Here is a 22848-nt window from a genome sequence, read left to right as displayed (position 1 = left end):
AAACATTTTTGTATAAAAAGCACAGAATCACCTGCTCCAGTCATCATTCACAGTGTCCTTGGTGAGAGCCTCGAGACAGGAGCCAGTCTGTGTGATCTGCCAGAGCTCTGTGGCCACACAAGGAGGGTATTTCCTCAGTAAGAACTTTTAGAAACAGCCCCTCAGCTCCTTCCTCAGTTTGTCCATTCGGTTTTGTACCTGGACACTGGCACAGCACATCCTCTCAGCCTGTGTCCAGTGACAACCCACAGAAACACGGGTCTCTCTGGCCCCTGAGTACGTGTGAAGAGGTATTTAATTTTTCCTTTGTACAAGAACTGGCACTGAAAAGGATCCAAACAGAACTGTGGAGTCCTAAGGCAAAATCCTTCGTTGGCAGTTTCGATGCAAAATTAACCAGCAAAGATGAAAGATTCCAAGACCACAGGAATTTTTCTTCTCATACTCCCATTTCCTCCTAAGAAAGGCAAACAATGCTCAGGTATTATATGGTCTGTGAAGGTCCTTCCCCTCAAATTCCTCTGCCCTGTACAAACATAACTGAAGGTTTCCACTGGATCCCATCCATCCGTGGTAGGAAACACAGGATTCAGCATCTGTAGGAGGCTGGTTGGGCAGCAAGAGCCACGTTCCCAAATCCCTGCAAACAGCTCTGTGCTGTCCTTCCCTCATGCTCTCTTCTGGGGTAAGAAAGTCCTTGGGATCATTTTGCCCACAGCAGGCTTGGCTGTAAAATCCAATGCAATTCTTATTATCATTCAAACACAGAACTGAGTTCCCCCGAGCCTTGCCTAAAACAGCACCTTTAAAACAGGCACCACGTGAACAGATCTGATGAAAAGCCATGACACTGAATACACATCATGTATTAATTGAAATTTAAAAGTACATAGAACAAATATTTCTTTTTATGTTTAACACATGAAATAGAAAACTAAAAATGTAATTCATAGTACTAGGTCATCACAGGTGGTGAAATAAAAAGTGCCACAGAAATGCATTACATAGTTCTCTGAATAAAAACAAGTCTGCAATTGCATTGCACTGAACTTATTCTGTTCATTTTGGGAAGAAATACTGACTTATTTTCCTGAAGTGGTTGAATGCAGAAATGAATTCAGAAGAACTTCCAAGGCAATAACTTATTTTATGCAGCAAGATGCAACAGCATGGAAAAGCCAAGGAGGAAAAGTAAAGACATCGTGAGTGGGACAAAGTCAGAAATATCCTCCATCATGAGTGATATTTCTGCCCTATTATTTTATGGGGGAGACACAAACACTTAGTAATAAATAAAGAGCAGTAAACACCACATTATACCCTGGGGACTGCACAGAGGAAAACAGATCAGGCAAAGCTACTGGGACCTGAAGAGGCTTCTCCAGCTTGTGGGACTGAGCCTCCAATAACACTGACAGTCAATGCAAAAGCTGCAAATGCATCCAGAACTTGGTTATTTCAAAATAACATACTTCATTTAGTCGTCTTCAGAACTGAAATGCTTTTCTTTGCTCCATGTCAAGAACTTAACTTTGTTCAGAGTACAAAATGAGTTTCTCATGAGTTAGAGATTCCAAAAAACCAGCAGATTGGGATCACGATGACCTTAATTTTCCACAAAAGGAAGAAATATCTCACATTTGACCTTTTTTTATCCAGTTAAACGTCTAGAGCCAAGTTTGAGTAGCATCACACAAACTTGGACAGCAATGGTTTGAGAGGCTCAAAAGTGAACCAGTGAATAGTCCATTTTATTTCAGCTCAGCTGCCCTGATTAAATGGGTTCAAGCCATCAGACTGTGTCACTGAAAGTTCGTGTTTCAGCTGGTTACAGCTGTCCAAAACATCCACAAAGCTTTCAGCATCCACTGCTGATGCTTTTTAACCTTCAGAACAGCCACATATCAAACACAGCACAAGCTAAACGGAAGTTTCAGGCAAATCATCCATTTCTTCAAACGTATTCAAGGTGTTTTTGCTATTAGTTCTTGAATTATCTTGAATTTTGCTTGGATCTGCAAAAAAATGCATTGTAAACAAAACAGGATATGGTAGAAACTGTGTTTGCAAGATCAAAGTTTTGTACATCTTTTTTTTTTTTTGTTAAAAATATGCATTTATTTAAACAGCAAGTTGTCAGTTTACTACCATATCTTACACAAATTGTTCTGGCTGCCCCTTTTCTTTATTACTGAGCTCATTCTTTAAGCAATATAAATGCTAATTGGCTCAAGAAGAAACTTCAGAACAAGTCTGTCTCCCAGATCCTCACATGCCCCTGTTGTGTCCTGACTCCTGCTGCCAGAGGGACATTGGACACCTCAGGCTGAGCTCATTTCTCCACAGCACTCCAGCACTGGCAGCAGAGGAGTCTCCTGGATTTCCTGGTCAACATTTATGAGGGGCAATTTGTCATCCAACACCTATCACAAATCATTACATGTTTGTAACCAACCCTCACTCCAAATCTTTTAAAATAATTTAACACCCCTACCATGTAAACTATCAGTTTTTGCAGCAGTAAAGTGTGGCTGAACATCTAGATTATGTGATTTTATGGTTTTAAAGGTATAAAATCCAAGCATTTATAAGAAAAGCTTTCAAAAATACAGTGTCATAAAACCCCACAGTACCTGTTGGCCCTGGATCTTCATTAATAAATGAAACATGTGTTTTCCACTCGGTCCATTTCACTTCATTAATCCTGTTTATATTGGATATAAGTCGTGTTATTATCATGCATTATCTCCCAGCTACATTGCTGCTCGTTCCTTTTTATCCTTTCTTGGGATTGTCACACTTTACCACCTACACCTGCTTTCCTGGGACTAAAAGGCTGACTGTCCCTTGCAGTGTTAGGTACCACATGAAGGTGAGAATGATACCAAGACTGCTTTATAATTTAACACATTGTGAGTACAGCTTGAAACACACTTTCAGTATTTTTGATAAAACAGCATCGTTCTTTAATATGGTAATCACCAAATAGCAATCAATTTATATATAATTACTTTTAAGCTAACATTCAAAGGAGATTATGACAAAATAACATCTACTGCAAGCAGACTTGATATTTGCAAAGTAAAGACATATATGAAGATGAAAATCTGTTTTCTTACCAAAAAATTATCTACACCTTCCCTTTTTTAAAACAATTGGTCACAACTGAAAAAAAACACCCCAAATTATATTTTTGTACACCCAGTATAATTTGTAGAGATACCAGGAATATTTTAAAGAGAAGTAACCCTGAAGCAGCCTACAAGGCAGAATTGATAGCACAGTAATCTAGCTTTGCTTTACCTTAAACACACCCTGGTGTCGTTTTCAGCCACTTTACACCGCTCCCCCAGCTGGAATTTTTTCCTCAAACATTTTGGCAAGAATTTTTCAAATTCCAAAATAGTTCTGGCTCTCTATTAACAATAAATGAGTATGGTTAACCACGTCCAATACTGTCTGATTCCACAGCATATGCAGTTTGCAGCTTCATTACAACGTGTCAAGCCTCCATCCCACCACCCACAAGCAACACCAAACAATGTGGCACATCACTGATTGTTTGTGTGGGAAAATTGGGATTCACAGATTCCTGGTGATGGTGAAACACCATATCCAGGAGAGCAAAAGTCATGAAGGTATGTGACAGCGCATGGGTTGGAAATCCAAGCCACAATATCATTTTTAGAAGTTGTTAAATCTGAAGTTATTACAATTCTCTGACACTGAAATTAGTTATTTCCATTATTCACTCACATATACAAATGGGGATTATCATTAGTGCCTAACCTGTTGTGTCAGTATGAGCTACCATAGACACAGCTCAAGAGATTTTTAGCCCAAGCAGTTAAACTTGGGCTAAACAAACTTCACAAAACAAACTCCCAAACAAACCTGGAGTTTCCAGATGTGCTCGCTCTCTTTAGAAATATCCTCCACTGTTTCTCCCATCAACGCAATCAGCATGTTCAAGAGGAGAACAAAAGTCAACACAACGAAAGTTATGAGGAGCAGAAGAAACAGGACAGGATACTTGGAGTTTTGCTGGATCTCCAGATCCCCCAGTCCCAGGGTGAGCTTGAAGAGATCCATCAGCACAGGTCCCAGGCTGCTGTTGGAATGGCATTCGCCGCCCTCGTGGCAGGTCTCAATCAAGGCAGCAAGAGCTGAGGAGAAAGCAGGAGGAAATTTCAATCACAGTCATGCTTCAGCAATACGTGGCATTTTATCCTAAAGAATTCACAGTGCACTGGGAAAGAGAGCCAGAGCTGCCCAGCAACACACAGCAGCCAGATGAGGGATTTCCAGGAAGCAGAAAGAGCCCACGTCCAAATGGAGTTGCAGGCAATTAAGAGCCAAATGACTCATCTGTTCACATCTAAACTTAATATCCAGAAGAAACCCCAACATGAGCTCTCATCATGAAAACAGGGTTCTTATGAATAACAATGCTAAAATTTTTACTCACACAGAGCATCATCAGTGCTTTTCTCCAGTAATATTTACCTACGCCAAATCCCAGCAAAAACACGATATAGACAACTAAGAATTTTATCACATCATGCAGGATGACCTAGAAATTAAATGAAATAGTTGTCAGAAATTAAAATGGAGGACTAGTTTTATGCTTATGAATTCTGCAGGGATACAGGTGAGGCACACAGTAAAGTATCAGACTGCTTTCATTGAGTAAACTGGTTTAGTCTCAGTGAGAAACACAAAGGTCTGATTTGTTATCTCATGCTTGAGAGCCTGATGTGTTGAGTGAGGGTGACTAATTCTGTACAATACAGACATTACAGCATGTGATGCAATTAAATTGCAGAACTACATTAGTTGAAAAAACCCAAAATTATATTCAGTATAATAATTAAACATAATAAAATGTCTATTTGAAAATATAAACTAGATTCTGCCACTGAAGTTATCTAGTGTGCCCTGCTGAAATAATATGCATAAATTGAAAATAAGACATTTCAATATGAACTATAAAATACAACTAAATTGCTGAATGTACTTGATATGGATTGTAGAACAAGTGAGGATTATGAAGGAGGTAAAACAAAAGAAAAACTTGCCTTTTGAATCATCACACTGTAAATGCCCATGGACTGGAAACCTCTGGTGAAATAGAGCATATTGGCCCATCCAAGGGCCATTGCCAAAACAAGACACACCAGGTGTTCTTTGTAGGAAAACAAGTACAAAAAGACAGAGAAGATCACAAGCAAAGCTTGTATAAAACTGTTAAAAAACAAACACATATATGTAAAAGAGAAATTACTAGCACAAAACTAACAACACAGTGGAAAAACATGAAAACAAGACTTCTTCACTCTTTATGCTTAGTTTGTAATTGCATTCTGCTTTGTATTCTCCCCATGAATACTGCCACTATTTTTTAACAATAAAATAGATCAGTACAGGTGGTGTAAGTATATCAATATATAAGGATTATATTTATTAAAGCTGACTTTCAGTGAACTATTCTCCCCAAAACAGCTGTTACAGAAAAGCTGCAGGTAAGATTACATCCATCCCTCTAAATCTGATAATCTAGAGAAAAAGATGAGCATCTGCTACAGCAGCACATTCCCTGTGACCATGAGATACAGAAACATTTTATACAGAGTATAAAATATATATGTGCACATCAGACTTACAATGCAAAGTGGAACCAGGCATCAGAGAGAATTGACTGCAGGTCTGAGGGCCTGAGCAGAAAGATGGCTACACTCTATGCAGACAGATATAGAAAATATAGATGTGGTAGTAAGGGAAAGCAGGTCTCAAAATCTAGTTTTCAAAATAATTTCGTTGGTGTTCTAAAATAATGCATCTACTAATAAGACATGATAACCTCCAGAAATAGAGTTGGTTTTTTTTATACAGCTGTAACTTCTAAGTTTAAAACTCTGTCATGTCTGGCATAATTTAAAAGTTACTGGGTTTAATGACTTCCAGTATTTGGCAAAATTATACCACGTTTTTTCCAGTAGAAGTTCTAATTCAAAAGTGTCCTTAAAGCCAGTAATTTGACAATGTTGATGTTATAAAAATATCAAATCTCTGCCTTGAAAATTTGAAGGGAAAACACCCTCATAGCTGTTTCACAGAGCAATACAGGTGCATTCAAATACACAACCAGAATCATTCTGGTAAGCAATGTAGTGTGCCAAAGACTTAAAAAGTTACACACATCAAAGATACTCCACATGTATTGTGGATATCAAGCAGCAGCATGTTCATAAATCTAGAGAAGTTCTTCATGTAGTTATTTATATATTTGTTAATAAAAAGTCTTACCTCTTTAATGGCTAAAAATATTGCTCCTAACATAACCATCACCTGTCCTGACAGCTGCAGCCATCCCACTCCACGTGTCAGAGCAAGTGGATAAGGTGGAGCCTGCAAGACAGGTCCAAAAATAAAGACTCAGTTTTACCTGAAAGGTAAAAGGTAAAGCAACAAGAAACCTCCCCATATGGGTACACAATTTATTTCCCTTTCTGTAAGGATTTTTTTCATGGTGGATTTAAAGAATTAGCCCCTTAATAGATATATATTTGAAATAGCAGAAGTTTCTCTATTAACAGAAAAATACCTTTTCCACACTTTTAGAAATTTAACAACCTGTCTTTGTGTCTTGTATTTGTATTTTGGGTCATTTTCACAAAATGCAAATGTAGTTATATCCTCTTACTGCTCTGCTTCCTTCCAGGTACCTGATGTGGGAGAGCCTGGTCTCCCTACAGCCAGATATTCCCACAACTGCTTCTGGTTTAGCATTTTCAATATAATTCAGGAAACCCTACTGCATTTTAAGTCAGTGAAATTTGGTGAGATTCAGTCACTGTACTCACTTTATTTTCATTAGGCCTGTGGTAGGAAACTAATGTTAAAGTTACATTGTACAGGAAATAAAAACAGCAGGACATAAAAAACATGTGTCGTGCAAACTTCTTCCATTTCATTCGCAGGAGGGAATTCAGAGGCTCCAAAGTCAGCATTTCATGACGATTCTGTAGGGGGAAAAAACAAAAATAAACCAATTAAAACTTGAATTTCAGTCATGTACTTTGTGCATTTCATTCAGTTCCCAACCTTTCTGATCCAGAAACACATCTGTGCTCAGAGACGGGTCAGACCCCAACATGACAAGATGCAATGGGACAGTTCCCACTCATGCTGGGGTAACCTGCCATTCTCTGTCTGGTAAGTTATGATGGAGCTAAAACTGTCATGTGAACTTCTGGTCTTGTGGTTTTTTGGCAGTATTAGAATTGAGCAAATGTAAAATTCTGGCTTCGAAAAGCAAACACTCCTAAACATGTAAAATACATACCTATTAAGTGAAGTTTATTTGGCCTGACCAGCTTGGCCATACTTAAACACGAGGTAAATTAATGCTTCTAATGCAGGAAAAGACATTCCCAAAATGCCTAGCCCATGTTTCAGGAGCTGAATGCATATTCTCTTACAGGTGACCATCTACAGAGGTATAAAATTTATCTTGCTCCCGATACAAAAACCGAGAACAAAAATTACAGTTTACTCTTACAAGTAATTCATTGGAATACATAGACTAACCCATATGAAATGAGTGTACTGTTAGGAAAAAATGGATCTGTATTTTAAAAATAGGTAACTTACACCAATATTTGTGTTATAGACAATGATTTCCAGCACTGAGTTGTCTGCAGTGGTGTCCAGTTCTGTCAGGTCATACAGAGAAGACTGAACAGGACCATAAGCCCAGTCTGTGAATTTTCTTGACAGGCTCCTGTTTGGCTTCTCTCTGATCTCTCTGCTCAGGATGTATTTCAGAATCTAAAACATTAACAGGATCATTTGTGAGCAGCTGTGTTGGTCATGGGAAAGGGGAAAGCACATGAACATAACAGGCTCAAACCCCAACCTTTTGCCTGTCACATTTTGTACAGTTGTGCAAAGTCAGTGTATTTGTAATTGTGTGTTGGAGATGAAAGACCTCCAAGAATTAAATACAGAGTTTCTAATGCCTCCATATTTTCTGTCAGAGTCATTTTTCTAAGGGATAAAAGCAAAATTTTCCATGTGTTCATTTATGTCTTCCTTCAACTTAAACAATTCTTTTCTAAATTATCCCATTGCCAATTTTTTACAATTCAGTAGATTTCTGAAAACTAAATTCTACAGCAGCGTAACAGAGCAGTTCCAGTGAGTTTTCTGAAACTGTTCAAAGACTGCATAAGTGCAATATGGTAATAAATGCAGAATTTCTGAGTTTCTGTGCAACAGAAGGGTTTGCAAAGCTGTTTTTAAACAATGTGTATTTTATACAGAGAGGGGTAGTTACAGGGAAACCTTGAAAGGTAGAAGCAAGGTGGCAATGAAAATGTTTGCTTGTGTTTTAAACAAAATTAGCTCACTAAATACTACTGATACATAACAGCATAACCAGGCTGAAAAAGGATGTGTCAGAGCACTAGTTTCTCTTAGATGCCACTGAAATAATACCCACCTCTAATTTCCCAGTTTTTGCAGCCAACTGTAGTGGTGTCAAACCCTCCTTATTCTTTGTTGTTTCCAAATTTTTGTCTTTACTTTTCAACAATATCATATCATACATTCTGATTACGAAATCATTCTGAGTCTTGGAGTCCTCTGCCACAGTAACTAATGCATGGAGGATATTGTTTCCTCTGGAATCCTGAGAAGAAATATTAGTCCTGGCATTGTCCATTAACAGTTGAATTATGTCTGGTTGGTTGGTACAGGCAGCTAATGCCAGGGCAGTTTCACCTATAAAAATCATAAAATGCAACATGTGTTCATGTTTTATTACAAATCAGATTATAAAAGAGTGACTGTGTTAAGAATCTTAACATACGAAAGTACATTTACTATTGATTGTATTGAGTTAAGCTCTTGTTTTATAAAAGCTTTGGGTATTCCTTCTTAACTTTTCCAGAAAGATCACATTTCCACTTACCAAAATAAAAGCCTTCATGCTTATGTTTGGGATTAAAGAAAATACCCTGGGCACGAGCATTGACATCAGCTCCTTTTTCTATGAGGCTCTGGGTTATTTCATACTGTCTCCTCTCAATGGCAATATTTAGAGCTGTCTGGCCTGAAAAAACAGACACAGGAATCTCTCTAGTACATTCTGAAATATCAATGATATTTCACAGTGAATAGCACCAGTGAATAAATGAATTAAAGTTGGTTTAGGAATTTAAACCATCATTAGAGTGTTTGAGGAGAATGGTATTTTATGGATGGTATGTTTAACCATATACCTGAAACTGGTATCAGATGGCAGTACCTTTATATGCCTCTTCTGTGTAAGCTGCATTGATAAATCTCTCCAGAATACCATTTTCTTCTGCAAAGGACAGGAGCATATTCACTATCTCATTTGTGTTCTCGTTGATGTTCAGCAGAGCTTTCATCAGACAAGTTTTGCCGGTATCTGAAGCTGTGAATTTTTTCATCAGATAATCTACAAGAGTGAATTTTTAGGATTAGATCATCATGATTTACTAAACTTTTGTTAATTAGGGGTGAAACCTGAAGGATATATATGAACATAAACTCTTTGCCACTGGTTTTCCTGTTGGACATTCCACCGCCATAACTCCAGACAGATCCAAATTCACAGGGAAGTAGCTGCTGCACAGAGATAATTCCCAGTTTTAGGCTGCAAATGTGCTGCCAGAAGAGCCAACAGTCTCCCCCTGGGTACCTGCACCCCTCACCTGGCACAGTCATGTTTGTGCAGGCACTGGATCGCTCCTTCAGCTCCCCGAGCAGACGCTGCAGCTCCTCCACGTTCCCCTCCGACACTGCCCGGAACAGGAATCGCTTCAGCTTCTTCCTGGCACTGGTCTGCTCAGGTCCTTGGGACATGTTAGCACTGGATTGCAAGAAATAACGAAATTCCTGATTCCATTTACTATATTTTTATGTTATTTTCTACAGAAGAGGGAATAAAAATACAATTACTTGCCTCAGACAACACATACCTGCCCTGCTTCCACATATATCTCGGTATGGATCTCACAGAACAGTTCCCAGTTTGCTTATTTGCAGGTAAGTGGTTATTGAGGTGTTTTATAATAAACCAGCACATTTTTCAAGTGTTTTGTTTTGTGTTCTCACCAGTTCACCCATTCTTTTAGAACAAAGGCCGAGAAATACTTCTTTGATCTGCCCACAACTCACTGACTTCAGTGCTGAGGTTCCTGATGCTGCACTCCAGCAGAAGATAGTTTTTAACCTCATATCTGACAACTCTTTCCTGATTATCTATTATTCTGGAATAAGAATGATTTAATAATTCCCCCAGTCAGAAACACCCCCAGCTCATGCCTAGCTGTGCATGGTGTGTAGGTCCTGTGTTGTCATCTAGAAAACAGACTTTAGGTATGAAGAATCCTCACACTAAGCATGAAATCTGAGAAAAGCAGAGATTAGAGTTGTTTATTTCAACATTTAATTATAGAGGAATCAGAAATGCGTGCACACACATGACCTTTTTCCTTAAACATGGCAGGCAAAATAAGGAATATCTTCCCTGTCATAAACTTAATCTGTTGAAAATGTACTGAGAAATATTCCTGTCTCCACTCACCAGCAACTGTCTACATTAGGACTATACTCAGTGGCATCATCCTGAAGAGACTGTGGGGAATCCATGTCTTCCCCATTTCCAGAAGCACTAAAGAAAACAGAAAAGCACATGTGCAAAGATATTAAAAGATATTTTAGCAAACTGCATGAAGAATCAGTCAGTGGTAGGAGGCAGTATCTACAGCAGAGCTAAAATTAGTCTAATTTGAAATTGTGCATTTTAACTCTGGAATTTTATCTCCCACACGAATTTTAAAATAAGTGGTAAAAATTGAGAGACTCACAGGATTTTATTATATTTTAAAAAAACACATTAGGAAAGCAATCTGCTTTGTGTTATATTATTTCACTACAGATACCGAAAATGTGAGAAGTTTTTTCTTCCTTTTTTTTTAAAACGATCACTGCATTTTATGCATCATCCTGAATGCTACAATCTTCCTTTTCACATGCTTAATTTGTCATTTGCCACAAAACAAGTGCTAAATCAGTAGCAGCACGTGGGTTGCAAACCCAGAATGGAAGTGATTTACCTAAAGTTTTACTACACAGAACACTGTTGGCAACTCAGGAGCATTTTGTGGCTGACTTGAATGGAAGCTTCAGCTAAAAGAAGTTGAGGACTGGGCCTTAAATACGTATTTAGTTAATATATTTAGAGGATTTCAATGGAACTGGTATTTTGTAATTGCTGTACATAATTTCCAGACAGCCCTACAAGCAGATCTGACTTTAAAACTCATTATAATTTTTCTTACTTTTATTTTTGTTTTCTGCAAGGTTCAGATTTGATGAACTACCTCAGGTTAATAATTTCAGGAATCTGAACTATAAGTTATTGACAAAACAGGTGCATGGACAGCAATGCAAGTGTCCAGCACTGCTCTGAAGGTATTCCCTTCCCTTTGAACTAAAGCTGGGAGCTCAGAGTCTGTTTTTATTCCATCTGTCATTCCTGCAGAAAACTGAGGAATGTCTGGCAAAAACTGTGTGTGTCTTGTGCAGGTCAGTCCCTGAACGAGAGGAAGAAATTTGGATATCTCTCCTCTGAAACCAAAATCAGACTGTCAGCTAATTCCAAAAAGCTGAGCAGACACCCATCAGAAACACAAAAACCTTTGGCCATTCTGGGCTTTTGGCAGATTTGTTACATATTTCCCTTATTCATCGTTATTGGCTGTTGGCACCTCACACATTTTTAAAAATGACACGCATTCTTCCCAGTCATAATTTTTCTCCATTCATTCAGCATAAATGGCTGCTTTAAACATTTCAGACTCAGCATTTTCACTTTGTTTGATTGCTAATGAGCAATAGAGGGAGGACGTCAGCACCCAGCTGGGAACAGGGTTTGCTAAATTAAGCTGTGGAGTTTGTTCTAATGTACCATTAATGAGAGGCTAAGAATAAAAAAAGTACTGATTTTAAAATTACTTAAAACTGAGGCCTGATTTATTCCATGCAAGTGTCAGCAGTAGATAAAGATAAGTCATCTACTGATCAGCAATGGACTCCAGTGAAGTTCTGTCTTTGAAGTGACCAAAAGCTATGAAATCTCATGTGAAATTCTAGCACTGGAGTCTAAGGACAAATAAGGAGTAGCTGCTGGAAAGAAAATAGATATATTTGCAGTATGACTATTGCAGATGCATCTATAACTTACCAGGGACGAATATTTGAATCCATTGGTTTTGAAAACACAGGGGGAGATGTGTTATTTGGAGTGGCATTGCTTTCAAAACCATCAATCTCCAGGAAAAAGTGGGAACTGTTGAAGACAGTGGATTTAAAAACTATTAGCAACCACAGACCAAGCAGAGCTCTACAAGTACATACCTAGGGCAGGCTTGACAATTAATCTTTTCTGGCATTACCTAACAAGATGTTGGAACAGAGGCTTATCTGCTTTCCCCTGGGGAGATCCCAACCTCCAGCACTGTGCCCAGCTCTTTCATGCTGGCAGATGGGCAAAATTCCTAAGGTATTTTTAGAACACATGGCATCAGATCCTGACATGTCTAAGAGCAACCCCAGCAGCCCTAAACCAGCCTTGCATTCAGCTCCAGTGCAAAGAGCCAAATGCAACCCCAGTCACTGCCCAGCTACACACACACAACTGCTTTTTAATCTACTGCATCCTACTCCCTGTTTCTCCAGCCAGGAGCCATCAGATGGATCATTTCAAACCCATCAGCAGTGATAATGATTAAATCAGAATGTTTGAAAGGTCACATGTTAAATGACATCAGGCATTTCCACCAGCCAGGACTGACTGTGTCCTCTTGCCAGTCATGCATGACATTTATCTATTTTTTTCCTGATAAATAATTATATAAATATATATGTAATTATTTATAGTGAAAAACATAATTTGAAGCAACACAGAAAAGGCAAATGAAAAGAATAGGAAGATATCATCCTTTAAAAGCCTGCAGAGTTGAGAGGCAAAAATCAATGGCTTGGTATTACTGGATCTCACTAAAACATTGCTACAGTTCACCACAGAGAGAGAAGTTCCAGTGGTGGGTGTAGCAACTCCCACATGGGCTGTTGTTCAGAAACTGTGTTACATTTCTAAAAATGTTCCAGTAGTCACCTGGAAAATGCTTCCAATTCATTTAATATTTATGGTTTAGTCCATAGGGTATTTCTTTCTCTTTTTTAACTGCATCTTCCCCAAAGAATCCTGTTGAAGTCAAGTACATGTAGTGATGCTAAAATGCAGTATGTTATTAGAACCCTATTGAACAACCTGCTGATGTTTGCTAAAAACAGCATGACCTAATTCATCTCACTTTCCAGTGGCTTGGTGACCCAAGTGATAATTCACTGTGTGTAGTTATTTAAACTTTTATGACCTTTTAACATTTGAGATGTGCCTGTGAACGTGTTCTAAGCAGGCAGCAAGTAAAATGTCACTTCTGGTTAGCAGGACTGTGTCCCTGAAATTACCTGGGCAGGGGTAGGAAAAACCCAGACAGAACCAGGACCATCACTTGTGCCAGTCACTGCTGTTTCACTGAGGTCTGGACTTGGCAGAGGGACTGTGGAGGAGTGGAAAAAACAGGGATTCATCCTGTTTTTTTGCATTCCCTGACCATGAAGTGCAGGAGCTGTCCCAACAGGCAAACACCTGTTGGAGGCTGCAGCGAGGCTCCCTAAAGCCAGAAGTGTCAAGGTCTGGGCTCTGCTGGACCTTCTCACCTGAGGGGACAGTGCATCACAGGCTGATGTCTCGGAGCAGCTCCTGCTCTCCCAGCAGTGTGTTCCTGCTGAAGGTTTTGGCAGGTACAGCAGCTATGGAGTGAACCCTGTTTTGGAGGCTGCCAGACCTCACCTACCCTGGCATGTGGGTTACCTGGGGATATCATGGGGGAAAAAAAAAAACCCCAAAGCCACCGTGCAAAGCAGTTGGAGAGCTGCCAGCAAATACCCAAGTGCTTACGTGGCCCTGGTGCACTGCCCACAAACATCAGCAGGCTCTGACAACGTTTGCAGCCTCCTCCCAGTTTTCCTGTACTTAATTATATACTGTTAGTCCAAATTCCAGGGCCTTTGAGAAGAGAATGTCATTGTCTTTCAAGAAAATGCATATTGCCAGTACATTCTGTTGAGTGAGAGATGCCACCCTGGAAGTGCAGCAGCTGCTGGTGGCACAGTTGGAGGAAGTGTCTTGCAGCAACAGGATAAAGCAGCACAGGAACATATAATTAATAGAACATGTTAAACCCCTGCATTAAAATTCACGGGACCTCGGTGCTGTGTATCACAGGAATGTTGTGGGCCACACCCCTCGTGGTGTGAGAGGTGGGAAAAACCCCACAGTTACTGTTCTGGAGGCCACAAAATTGAATGTGAGATATGAGGTAAGTAATTGAGGGCTTGGGTTTGGCAGTGTTCTTACAACCACGCAAGCTCCCATGGAATTGCCCCTTTTTGAAGTCCTGGGTGTATCACGAGCTGTTCAGACACCTCGTCTCCCCCATACGCCACCAAAGAGCTTCTCTTTTGGAATTTAATGACAGAAAGACAAATTGGACCACCCAGGCAGTGGGTCTCAAATAACTAATGGCACCATTTCTGTGAAAAGTGATTCCTCTGATTATTGAGAATTATAAATGTCAGAACAGCCACAATTGCCTAGGCCTTCAGAGTTTCAGAAATTGCCATAATAACTAGTAATTATCCAGAGTGAAAAGTTTATGAATGAAAATTCATCCTTGCTCTACAGTAACTTAGTTCACTTCAATAGCATGGTATCAGGCAGGAATTACAGCTTATATTTCCCCACTCATATTAAACACAAACCCTTAGTCCCTTTATTAATTCTCTAATATAAATTATGAATGAAAGTGAATATTTTATAAAACAATGAAGTATTGTTAATCAAAACAGATCAGAAACAGACTTTAAAGACTGGTATATGAGCCTGATGGCTCTGGGACAAGGGTTAAATATTTGTCCCATTAGAGTAAACACATCATATGTGTTCCTAACTCTTCCACTCATAAACACCATAAGCATGGTCATGTGAAGGCATCTTGTGTTACCAGGTCTCTCTCACTCATATTTGCAGTGTAAATACAGATGTTAGTGGTATTTCAGTGCCAACATCAACTAAAGGAGATAAACCAGGGAGTTTTAGTGGTTTAGGCTGAGCTGGAGTCCTACCTTTTCTTCGTGGGGGTGCTTTCAGTCACCTTTTTCTCTTGCTGGTTTGAAGGGGGAATTCCAGACGGATTTGTTTTCTTGCCCATTAGTGGAACAGCTTCGTTGTTATCTTTAATCATGTTCCTGCAGTAGAGAGATTCATGGTTACTTGACTCCTGTTCATTTGAAGGAAGTATAGTGACCAAATTGCCTATTTATGCACAAATAAACACACAAAGATTGATTGGGTTTTAAGTTTTTCATTTTTCAGTTGCTAAGCACATGCCATTTCGTGTATCAAGGCAGGAGGGTTTTATACTTGACTCATTAAATTTAATTCTAGGAGAAGTACCATTAAAAGTGGCACCAGTAGAACTATAAATTCAAGCCTGTGCCTAAATTAAACTGAAGGAGATCTGTCAATCACAACGACAGTGGATGTTATTCAGAGAAGACTTTTAGAAGTACCTCTAAAGTTTGTGAATATTTACAGTTAATCTGAGTAGTCTGCTTTGTCCAAGACAATTTCAGAAAAGTGGTAAATTCCAGAAAAATTTCAGGAAGGTCTGTACAACTGATACAATATTTGAAGGAAGGTTCCAGACATGAAGGGTAGTGAACAAAAAATCCCTGAAACTTTTCACTGCCTTAAAATAGCTGAAGTAAGAGACTGAATCCAATGCCCAGGCTGAGCTCAGCTAAACCATCACATGCATAATATCCAGAATTTTTTGTGTCCTGGTGACATTTCTCAACATTTCTTCAGGAAAAAGAAAAAAAAAAATTGTGATTCTACTGGATGGAAATTGTCACCACCACATGACAGAAAAGGATCTCAATGCACGTTACCTGCTTCTGAACACCCACAGCATGAATTCTGTAAGTAATAATGAATAACTATCTCCCTGTTTCTCAATCTAACACTCAAGGGCATCATTTTAAATCACCCAGGATAATTTGAAAGCGAGAAGGTGAGTTCAGGATACATTAAAATTCACTGAATGTAAAACCATTACGAGGTCAGGGATGCATTTCCCAGGAAATGAGGGGAGTGCCCTCCATACCCAAGGACAAATGGCAAAAATAATTTGCCTGCAAGTTTGCACAAAATGAACTACACATTTTTTTCCCCTCCTACTCCACTCTCCTTAATGTGACAAATGTACACACAAAACTTTCTGCTCCTGTCACAGTGCTGTCAATGATTCCTTCCAGGATTCCTTCATTATGGGAATATCAAGATACAAAAAGCAGATTGAGGAGTGTGTTTGAAAAGACATGACACCTGGTGTGAGAGAGGAGCCAGGAATATCAAATACATTGATATTTGAATGAGAGTCTATTAATGCATAAACAACAAATGTTTAATTATGGGAATTTTCAATCCCACATACAGAGAACTGAGAGCTTACAGGGCCCAAACACATGTAAGTGCAGCTGTCGTTTCTTGGCACTAAATGGAATAGGAATTTCAAATATTGGAAAGGACTCCTTACCTTGCAAAGGTTGGCTTAAGAAACAGGCATGGAAATAAATTTTTATTGTGTTTTCTACCATTGATAGATGTGTTCACACTAGAGCAACTTGGAAACACGCCTAGTTTGGATGCATTTCCTAAGAATTCATATCACAACTTCCATAGAAATAATTTACAAAGAGAAAATATTTTTACTTAGTACACTTGCATACAAAGCACGTTGTAGCTTTCACTGCAGTAAATGCACAAAAGAACTGAACTTGGATATTCCACAGTCGAGGCAGGAGAAAGGCTTTTGTCCATGCCATTGGAAATGCAATTCACGTAGTCTCTAGACACATGTTGTGTCAGTGAATACACTGATAAACATTTAGTCTTAACACAGCTAAAACAAATGACTGTTGTCTTACTCAGTTCATAAATAATTCTGCTATTTACTTCTTACTAAGTACTTTAAGAATACAAAGCAGTGTATGGGCAAAGACATTTCCCATCTCAAGGAAGAGGCAAACGTGGCACTGGACATAAATCACATACAAGGGGACCAGAATATGACAGAGATGGGCATTAAATAGCTGCACTAAATGAGTGACTTTAAAGCAAGAGAATAACTGGAAACAGACTAAAAATTCCAAAAGTGTGTCAGCAAAAGGCGTTGCCAAATGGAGAGGGGCACAGCTGGGAGGTGAGCAAAGTCAGAGGGGTCAGAGAGAGGGGCAGGAAGAGCTGGAGAAATAAAGACCAAGGTTAAATCTCTAAAGCACAGAGTGGCCACGAGGAAGAGCCTCTCCTTTGTAGAGATGCTGGAGCTGCTCAGACACGGCAACACGTTTCTGCAAGGGCAGCAGCTCAAAGCCTCATCTCTGCAGCCAGTTTCCACCACAGAGATTTTAGCAGTGGCTCAAGCACAGGCTGCATCATTTAGGAGAGGTGAAAATAGTCAAAGATAGCATTGGAGTTGTACTGGATGATGAAGGGCTGCTGAACCATCAGCAAAACACTCTGGGAAGGAAAAAGATTTTCACTTTTGTATACAGGGACTAAGCTTTCAAAAGCACACAGGACATTTGACTGTAGTCTCAGCCAAAAAGCCTGTTTTAAATGAGATCTCAGCCTGCACAAGTAAATAACTGCAGGCACAACAGCAGAGGTACCTCGTTACAGTGCTGAGGTAGCGTCTGCTTCATTTTTAATCACGATTAATTGTATGCTTACAGGAAAACTAAGCCAGGGCCTTCATCAACAGCTTCCAGGGCACTATCATTTTCTCTAATCTATGACATGTAGAGAAAAACAGTGCAACAGCCTGAAAAGTGTCACATCATGTCGCTTATGTAACCTGATATGGAGCATTGTCTTTTATTGTAACTATTTTCTACTCCCATTATCAAGTTAATTGTTACTTACAGGCCACCAGGGAAGTGGCTTATTTGAAGTCGGCAGCAAGACAAAACCACTGCATTGATTTATAGTATTGAGAATTACTTTGAAGGGGATCTGAGGACATGGAGGACTTGGTATCTGACCCCCAGCAGAGTATTTATCTGTAATGGTGAATGGGATTCTGCCATTCCTACAGTAAGCAGGCACTTTACACACTATCACAGACTCACCTTGTGCTTGCCTGAGAACAAGAAAAATCATACATACCTATAACTTCACAGCTCAATAACTGTAAATGAAGTGGCTAAACAGAGAATCCTACAAATCAAAAGAAACCCTCAGCTGTGATATCATGGCACAAAGGTCTCTTCTTCCCTGGGGGCAGAGGAGTGGAAGTGACTGTCAATAACTGTTCCATTCACAGGATCCTTCCAACAGCCCATGACACTTGCCAGCACCTGCGACCTAATTTCTTACTGGCTCATAAAAAAGAAATTCCCCTCCCCGAGGGGAAAGCCGATAAAACTTCATTTTGACTTTTGTGCATTACTTAAAGCATTATGAGTCCTATCAGCAGAAAGTTTCACTTGATAGAAAAGAGTTTCATATTTTTGTAAGATTTTTAAACTTTTCAGGGGCATTAGTATGCACTATCAAAAATTCATTTGCTTCTCGAGGAGAAATTTGTTCTTTCCTATGAAGGTTTTTCCTAACAGAAGTTTAAAAAGACTCTGAAAAGCAATGTTTTTCCCTGAGGAAAAGTGCTTTAAGCTTATTTCTGAATTAAATAAAAGGAAGAAATTTTACTGAGTTGAAATAAAAACTATTCTACCAAGCCTGGGGATTTTACTTTCAACAGTCTCCACAGTAACTGAAACTTTCAGTGGAAGATGAATGTAATAAAGTTTGGCCTGTATGATATTATATTTTGGATCCCCTTGGCACAGGAATTAGGAAGTGCAACAGTGATTTGGGGCTGGCAAATACAAATGAAATCAGGTCTATCTTTCTTCACTCCTGAATGCCCAAGGAGCCGACGTGGCACAGCTCAGGGTTTATAAACTAGAAAAACAGAAACAAGCACGACAGAAAAACCTTCTCCATTTGAACAGCTGGTTTTGTGTTTGTCTCTTGGAGATTTCACTCTCTCCAGAAACATCACCTGCCCCAAACACCCACAGAGTTCCCGGAGAACTTACCCTGCTTACGACACCTCCATTCCGGCGGGGACGAGGAGCCTCGGAACGGCCCAAGGATCAAAGCAGGGCCCTGCTGATGCTGCAACAACATCCAGAGCTCATCTGCCAAAGGAGCAAAACCACGTTCGAGCTCCAAACTATCCTAAAACCGCCAAACCACCCTCCTCCAGTCATCCAGGGTGCTCAGCTGGGGAGCTCAGACAGGGCCAGCGCCGGAGCACCGCGGCCGTACGGGGTTTGCTACGTCTGAAATTAGGGAGCAGAGAGGAACTCGCTAGACAACAAAGCCTTTACCTCACAGCTGCCAAAGTGGGATGACACACACACACACACGCAATAATTATACACTGAAATGTTACTAAAGCTGAGTTGCTCAGGGATGACTTAATGGCAGCAGTAGAATATCTCAAACCATCACTGCTCTGCAGTTTACATACTGTTTTCAAAGGAAAATGGTTATGCACATGCATTTGGGTTGTAAATGACCCCCTTTATGTCATGCTCAGTTTATTATATAGCATGGAACTACTCCAAAGCAGAAATGAGCAAAGGATCCTGCTAAGTGCTCCAGCAAGCAAAAAGATTTTGCTATGACTTTGAAAAATTAGAAAAGGCCTTAGAAAAATCTTATTTCACAGCAATAATGTCAGTGAAAACACAGTGGGCGTGTTTAGATCTTTCCCCACCTATAATAGTTTCTGACGAATGTGTACCCAGAGGGGCTGTGGGAACACAAACAGTTGGGTTTCACATAAACAGTCCTGGTGTTACTTTGTGCTACATGTCTCAGCTTTGCTAATTCTGAGCTGTTGAGCAATGTCTGATGCAGAATTCTGTTCTGGGACATGCCAAAAGAGTGACCATAAGTTCTTCTGCTCTTTTTATAGAGTTCCTCCTTTATCACCAGAAATAGTACATTAAAAACTTGTGTGTCTTTGCCTGTGAGACCTGCAAGGTGCAATTACAGCTGCTGGTCTTTACTTGATTATTAGATGGGAGTTTAAGGTGAACCATGCAGGCAGCAGAACAGGAATCTTTGCCCAGCTGTAGCCAAGGGAAGAAAGAGCCAAGTTTTTGGTGGCTTTTTTTTTTTGGTAGGAGGTAGATCAAAAATTTGGAAGTAAAACCAAAATATCTTAGGATACTAAGACCCAGATCCAGACATTTTAATGCAAAGAATATGGCTTTAAAATATACTTACAAACTGCAGCTAAACGCTTCCTGTGAAGTCGATATCTTTAAAAACAGGACTGCTGGGTATTCCATTTGCCTCAGATCTCACTGTGTGAAATGCCAGGAGCACTGCACTGTTCCCTGTAATGAACCAGCTTCCCAGGAGCTGTGTGGGGAAACAGGCCCAGGCCGGTTGGATTTGGCATCAGGTGGAAGTGCTGAGCACTCATCCACCTTTGCCCAACACAAATTTGTGGGGATATATTCCAAACCCTGTACCAGGAGATATTGTTCACATCTTGTTAAATGACTGTGCCCGAGTTAATACGTGACAACCCAGAGTCAGCTGCTTTGATGGTCTCTTACCTGCTGGTGTAATGACCTGGAAAAGGGACTGAATCCTGCCATTTCATCCTGCCTGGGAGAGCAGCAGCTCAGATCTCAACACAAACTGTGAGAAACTGTTTAATTGAAGTCGCTCTGAGGATAGAAATGTGAAAAGAGGCAAAGCTACATTAAATCTGGGTGAAGGTGCATTTGAGGACTGTTGCTTTACCTCTGGCATCAACCACAGCGACAGAAATTCTTTTGCTAAGGAGAGAAAATGGGTTTGGCAGCAAGCAGGACTTTGAACTCAGAAAGCAGCTATATCTGAAAGCACCCAGATCTGTGTGGTTTAGCAGAATATAGGCCCTAGCAGTGTGGTCTATTTATAATGTAGTGGCAGTTATCCAAAGAGAAAAACTGGGACAAGCTACAGCAAGAAAGGCAGAGCCCTGCTCCAAACCTGCCTGTGGAGAGGTGCAGAAGATTGTGTGAGCTGTTGACAGTTCACACACACAGGTTACACTCCATCCTGCCTGCTCTGTGTTAACAGGTTCTTGTTGCATTACAAGGACAGCCTTGACTCACTGAACCTGACAGTGGCCTTCCCTGTGCAAGTGTGAGATTTAGGGAACTGCAGCCCAGACTGCTTGGAGCTGATCTGCCTGAAAACACACAAGGACATCCCGTGCCACCCATAGGATGGCCTGAACTGAGGCTCAGTCTGAACTGAGCTATTTTTAAGGACAGGCTTAAGAGCCAGGAAATGAGAGGCAGAAGTACAGTAAGTCACACTCGTGCAAACATTTTCGTACAGTTTTAATCATTAACCTGCTCAACCTTTATGTTCCCAGTCCTGCTCCACCCTGAGGTTTCTGACAAGGCCAGCATTTTTCAGAAACCATGGAGGGTTTTGCAATAGGCTCTATCATGACTATGTAGACCATTTTATAGAGCTTTACAGCACTCGCCAGCTGCTCCAGCTACCAAAGAGATGCCATAAGGGTCAGGAATGTTAATAACATGCATCCCTTATTAAAAATTACTTGAAAAACATTAGCATTGGATAGCCTGTGCAGCACAAATAAGCAGCAGAAGTCCTATTTGGCATTATTTTGTTTTCCTAGCAAGTGCTAGACTCACTAGAAACTAAAATGAACAAGATGAAGGAAACCCCAGATGGGAGGGATTGAGCATTTGGAGTTCTGCCATCTGACATCAGCAAGTCAGAGCTGCATTTGTTCCTCTGCTGATACATGACATGATCCCAGTCAAACCCACATTAAAAGTTATTCAGATTTTGTATTTAATTCTGTGATTTTCAGTACCCTAGCTGGTAGTCACTAAGGGGAAGAGCCATTATCTGAAAGCATTTTTAACATTAGGTAACAGCAAGAATAATTGTAAATTACTTACTGTCATCATTCCATTCCCCACTCCTTAAAAATAATCCACAATTTAAGTATTAAAACACTGAGCACTCCAAGTAGTAGTAGCAGCCCAATTCCACCGAGCATAGTATTTAATTGATTTATAGGAATATTTCATGATTTTTCACCATGGAAAAAGGGCATTTAAATTGTCTGAAAAGGACTCAGAGTTGTTGATCTGTTGTGAGAAGAATCCACAAGACATCCCACAGAGACTATGGTTTTAAAAGAAGGTGTATGCCTTCAATGCTAGCAGGATAGTTTATGTTGAAAAGCCACATGAAGATTTACCTGTGAAGTTAAACTTGTTCTGGGATCATATCTGTGCTGCTACACACATGTACAAAGAGCTTTCACACCACTCCAGGCAACTGAGTAGCACTTGCAATTATTTAAATAATATGCTCATAAACTGTGAGATAAGAGGTTGTTTTATGCAGCTGAGCAACACAGAGAAATGAATTAGCCTGTAAGTGTGTGTGACTGTCACCTAACAGCCTTGTGGAAAATCATTCCAGGAAAATACTGGGGTATCACTTACCAGTTGGTGCAGTCTGGACTGCAGGGACAAGTCAGCCTCTTCAGCAATGTTGTT

At 39.9% G+C, this 22848-nt stretch overlaps 1 protein-coding gene across 3 annotated transcripts; it reads right to left on the bottom strand.

Annotated features, from left to right (window-relative positions):
- Positions 1-98: 98 nt before the first annotated feature.
- Positions 99-19427, bottom strand: TRPV3 (transient receptor potential cation channel subfamily V member 3). 3 transcript variants are annotated; one of them, XM_017821529.1, is made up of 19 exons: positions 19327-19427; positions 15289-15411; positions 12281-12385; positions 10619-10705; positions 9744-9901; positions 9311-9487; positions 8975-9115; positions 8504-8784; positions 7654-7830; positions 6864-7022; positions 6307-6408; positions 5664-5737; positions 5079-5244; positions 4507-4573; positions 3895-4166; positions 3304-3416; positions 2634-2704; positions 1473-2015; positions 666-727 (listed from the first exon to the last, which is right to left on the bottom strand). In XM_017821529.1, the coding sequence occupies exons 2-18, from the start codon at positions 15405-15407 to the stop codon at positions 1921-1923; spliced, it is 2364 nt and encodes a 787-aa protein (XP_017677018.1). In that variant the 5' UTR covers positions 15408-15411; positions 19327-19427; the 3' UTR covers positions 666-727; positions 1473-1920. The 3 variants fall into 3 exon arrangements, with proteins under 3 accessions (XP_017677021.1, XP_017677019.1, XP_017677018.1); XM_017821532.1 differs by lacking the exon at positions 1473-2015 and having other exon boundaries at positions 99-727; XM_017821530.1 differs by lacking the exons at positions 666-727; positions 1473-2015 and adding an exon at positions 99-457.
- Between the last annotated feature and the right edge of the window lie 3421 nt (positions 19428-22848).

This window comes from Lepidothrix coronata, unplaced genomic scaffold, assembly GCF_001604755.1.
Source record: "Lepidothrix coronata isolate B3197 unplaced genomic scaffold, Lepidothrix_coronata-1.0 Scaffold91, whole genome shotgun sequence".
NCBI lineage: Eukaryota > Metazoa > Chordata > Aves > Passeriformes > Pipridae > Lepidothrix > Lepidothrix coronata.
The sequence above is the reverse complement of the archived record's forward strand: the minus strand, read 5'-3'. Positions and strand labels throughout refer to the sequence as shown.

Coding starts and splice junctions, on each gene's coding strand:
- TRPV3 (XM_017821529.1), bottom strand. CDS start 15,407: ATGATTAAAGATAACAACGAAGCTGTTCCACTAATGGGCAAGAAAACA. Junction 6,409..6,863: donor ACAGGCCTAATGAAAATAAA/GTGAGTACAGTG, acceptor CCTGTCTTGCAG/GCTCCACCTTATCCACTTGC. Junction 4,574..5,078: donor ACAGTGTGATGATTCAAAAG/GCAAGTTTTTCT, acceptor TTTAATTTCTAG/GTCATCCTGCATGATGTGAT.